Below are 4,429 nucleotides of genomic sequence, written 5' to 3' on the forward strand. Positions count from 1 at the left end.
AGCCGGCCGGAGGGGAGGGGGGGGGGGTGACACGCGAAAAGAAATCGGAAAAAAAAGGCAAACATTATGCAAATGTTTGAGGAATTTCTCAAAAAAAAAAAAAAAAAAGCGATTTAGCCACGAGCAGGGAATCATGATGGGGGGAGCTCGGTATTGTCTGCTTGAATAGGGGCTTAATAACCCAAATGCGCCGAGGGGTTGTGGAGATGCTACGCTCAGAATTCCAAAGCCGCTGCCCTTTTCCGAGCCTTGAATACCAAGCTGCCGAAGGATTTGGTTGGGGAAGGGGGTGGAGTGGGGGTGGGTGGTTTTCCCCCTTCCCCTTTATCTCTGGTGTTTTCTCCCTTTTATCTTTTTACCCCCTTTCTTACCGCCCCCACCCCTACTTCCAAAGAGACCTTAGAACCTGCGCCCGCTCGGCTGAAATCTGGGACCATTTGCCTGCTTCGCGGTGCGAGTCCGGGCTGTTCCTCCTCCTCCTCTTGGGTTTCTCTCTTTCTCTCTCTCCCTTACTGCATTTTGTGCCAGAGTAGAAGGGGGGCAAGAGGAGGGGGGCAGGAGGAGAAGAAAAATTCGATTTTTAATTACTACCATTAAAAAATCAAATTTGCAATTCTTTGGGTGGTCTGATCCATTTTCTGATTGACAGCTGGAATTGACACCCTCCATACCTCTTATCTCGGGCATTTACGACAATTTCTAATTGCAGGTAGTTTGTGTGTTTCAGAGCTGTGGATTGCAGGGGAACGGAGCGATTACTTCAAGAGCCACGGGTTAAGTGCGGGGAGGGAGGGGGGGAGAGAAAAAAAAATTCCATCCAAATTCAAATTGCTTCATTAAAGAGACACCGCTTTTGTAGAGAAGGGTTTAAATGCCCGTTGGAAAGTTCTGAGGTATTGTTTTGCTGCGGCTTATATAGGGGGCGCGGGAAGGCGCAGCGCGGACGCAGCCGGCTCCTGGCCGTCGCTCCCTCGCTGCGTGTGACTCCCGCTCTCTGTCTTTTCCCCTCAAGGTGATGGCTCAGCCAGGGCCCGGCTGTAAAGCCAGCTCCCGTTGCTTGGAGGGAACCGCGCCGCCCAGCATGGTAAGCCGGGCCCTAGGACGCCCGGGTCCTTTCTCCCCAACCAGACACATAGCCGCAGCTCCCGCTCCCCTTTCTCCACCCTTTCCCCACTCCTGGCTCCCTGGGGTGGGTGCACTGGAGAAATTTCGTTGAGACACATCTCTCTTGTCCCGGGGGAGGGGTGGCGAAGGAGCGAAAAAGCAGACGCTTTGGTCTGTGGTCCCGCTCAAGTGAGTGACGCCTGGGTCCGGTAAGATTCCCTCCAGCTCCCCCAGAGGACGCCTGTAGGGCAGAGTCCGACCGAGAGAGGCTAAGGGGGACTCTCCTGATATCTCCACCCCACCCTTTCCACCTCCCACACCCAAGCGGGAATGTGACTAAAGGGGAGGGGGCACTTCTTACTGGCTTCTTGAATCCCAACTCAGCCGTATCCCCCTCCTCTTCTTTCTTGCAGGCTCAGACGGACGGAGATGCTCTATCTGGGGGCCTAGACAAGGACGAGGGACGCTCTTCCCCCTGCACTCCCAGCACCCCTTCAGTCTGCTCGCCTCCCTCCGCCTCCTCCTCGGTGCCCTCGGCGGGCAAGAACATCTGCTCCAGCTGCGGCCTCGAGATTCTCGATCGTTACCTGCTCAAGGTATGTGCGCTTAGAGGAGGAGAACGTCGGAGGTGGAACCTAGAATGTTAGAACTGGAAGGAACCTTAGCATATAGAATGAACGAGCTGGAAGGGATCCTAGAACACAGAATGATAGAACGGAGAACGTCAAAGCCGGAAAGGACCCTAGAATATAAAATATTAAAAACGTAAGGTGTCAGCTGGAAGGAGACTTTTAAAAATCTGGTCAAAATACTATACTTTGAGGAAATGAAGGGCAGGTGACGTGACTGTTCAAGGTCACACAACGAGTTGGCAGCAGAGCAGGGACCACAACCTGGCCCGGGAAGACAGGTGAACAGTAGCCCGAATGGCCTGGCTCTCTAGCTTCCCCCTCTCCACCGGGGACACTGTACCTGGGAGCTGTGAACAGCTGTGGGGAGCAGGGAAGGACTGGGATACTGGAGACCAAACCGAGCCCCAACTCTCCCTTTTCTTCTCTTTCCCCTCCCTCGATCTCTGCTGTCTAGGTCAACAACTTGATCTGGCACGTTCGATGCCTGGAATGCTCTGTCTGTCGCACGTCACTTCGGCAGCAGAATAGCTGCTACATTAAGAACAAGGAAATCTTCTGCAAAATGGACTATTTCAGGTAGGAACCGAGGTGCCCCGAGGGCCGGGGCCTCGACCACCGCTTCTGGGAGCCCCGAGGAAAAGGAGCGGGATTGAAATGGGGGCGGGGACTTTTGCCGGGTGCCTAAGGAGAGGGGATCTCTACCCGCTTTCTACGTCTTGGGGAGACAAGAAAGGACAGGGCAAGCTGCAGCCGTCCTCGCAGTTCCCTCAGCCACCTTCCCCAGCTAGAAGGAACCCGCTTGTGGCGACAGACTCCATTCAGTTAGGCAGTCGTCTCTGGGGCCGCAGAGAGTGGTGCAGAAAGAAAGGAGAGCAGTTTTGCCCCTGCCGCCTGAACTGGGGGAAGGGGTGCCCAGTCTGCCCCCCAGATGGCGATCCTTATCATCTTGCTTCGTGAAATGAATTAAAGAATGGGGTAGGGATGACACAGTTCTGTTTGGGGACCCAGTGAGGTGGGGGAAGGGGTCTACCTTGGAGCTCCCCTGGCACTTGGCTGGGCACCTTCCCTCTGTTCCTAAGAGAGAAGCGAATATATGAACCACTCAGCGGAACTGGGAGTCCCAGATTGTGGTCTGGCCAGAGAGTAAAGACCTTGGCATCCCAGGCTCCCTTGAAGTCAGTCTCTTTCCACCCCTGACAAATTCCTATCCTTAAGAGTCCACAGCTCTAGTGAATGGCCAAGAACTCGGAAATGTCAGAGAACCGGAGGGAAGCATGGAAAAGGTGCTAAGCCCTCCACCTGCAGTCAGCTCTCTTGCTTTCCATTCCCCCCAAAAGGAACCTTGTAGAGGGCTAGATGTTGTGGGAGGGCAAAGAGAAGCAACCCCACATGGAGAGGAGTGAAGAGGGAAACAAGAAGAGATTTTCCTCTGTGGTCCCAGCAACCTTCACCTGTGATTATGAGTCTGGTCTTCTCTGAGCTTCAGCCATTTGGTCTGCTTCTCTCCTTGCTGGTACTGGAAGGGCAGGGTTTTTTGGTAGACCTTCGGGTTAGTCTGCAGCTTCTCTTCTTTCCTATCCTTCCTCTCCCGGCTAAAGAGCACAGAATCACAGGATGCTAAAACGGGGCATTTAAAACATGAAATGTCCCTCCAAGGAGGGACTTTTAAGACATACAGTGTTAGCACTAAAAAGGATATCAGTCCAACTTCACTTTACATATGTGAAAACTTGCAGCCCAAAGTGTGGCTTGCCCCAAGTCACAAAGCTGATGAGATGTCAGAGTTAAGATTCACACCCAAATCATTGTTTTTTCTAAATTCCATACTCTTCACTATAACAGAAAATCCAGAACTGTGGTTCCTTGGGCAAGGCTGGTCTCAATCTTGTCCCTGACAGGGGTCACCCTTGGGGGAAGAGGTCACTTTTAGGACAGAGCCCTTAAATGGGGAAGGGATAACTAGGCTATCCCATTTTCCTGTAGTGATGAGGAACCCAGGGAAAGAGAATTACCTTCTTTACCCAGAAAAGGAAGGATCCTGGACTCCTGCCCCACCCCCACTGTTAGGAAGCCAGGAGATTGGGGGAGGGGTTTAATCAGGCTCTGGAACACACAACCACCTCTGGGCTACACATAATCAGATGAGGGAAGGGAAGGGTTTGTGTTTTTTTGTCCCCCTCAGTGAAGGATTGGTTTCTTCTGAAAGGATTCTCCCTTCCACCCCCTCCCCAGGCTTTTGGGATGATGATGATGATGATGATGATGATGGGGATGGGGATGGGGATAATAATAATAATAATAATAATAATAGTAAATACTCTTAATGGTACATTATCGAAACAACTCTTTGAGGCTGGCAGGATCATAGGAGCATATATTTATAGCTAGAAGGGTCCTTAGAAGTCATCTAGTCCAACCCCCTCATTTTACAGATGAAGAAAGGAAGGCCCAGAAAGGCTAAAATACTTACTCAAGGTCAGAGTCAGTAATACAAGCAACAGAGCTAGGATTTGAGCTTGGGTTCTCTGCCTTCACATTCAGTAATCTTTACAGTATATCACAGTATTACCCATAGAAGTATAATCTCTAGTTGAAAAATAATAAAATAGACATCATGGACAAGTTATAAAACTTAGAAGTAGCCTGGACTTAAATCATTTAGTCAAATCCCCTCATTTTATAAATGAAGAAGC

General features: G+C 51.1%; 1 protein-coding gene across 1 annotated transcript; it reads left to right on the plus strand.

Moving 5' to 3' along the window:
- Positions 1-99: 99 nt before the first annotated feature.
- On the plus strand, positions 100-2,312 carry LOC123255668 (LIM/homeobox protein Lhx6-like; the record flags this gene model as incomplete). Its single annotated transcript, XM_044684426.1, has 4 exons — positions 100-150; positions 1,013-1,084; positions 1,518-1,700; positions 2,191-2,312. Coding segments are annotated over exons 2-4 (374 nt in total), but the record flags the coding sequence as incomplete, so codon positions are not given.
- Positions 2,313-4,429: the final 2,117 nt, after the last annotated feature.

This window comes from Gracilinanus agilis, unplaced genomic scaffold, assembly GCF_016433145.1.
Source record: "Gracilinanus agilis isolate LMUSP501 unplaced genomic scaffold, AgileGrace unplaced_scaffold49851, whole genome shotgun sequence".
Classification (NCBI taxonomy): Eukaryota; Metazoa; Chordata; class Mammalia; order Didelphimorphia; family Didelphidae; genus Gracilinanus; species Gracilinanus agilis.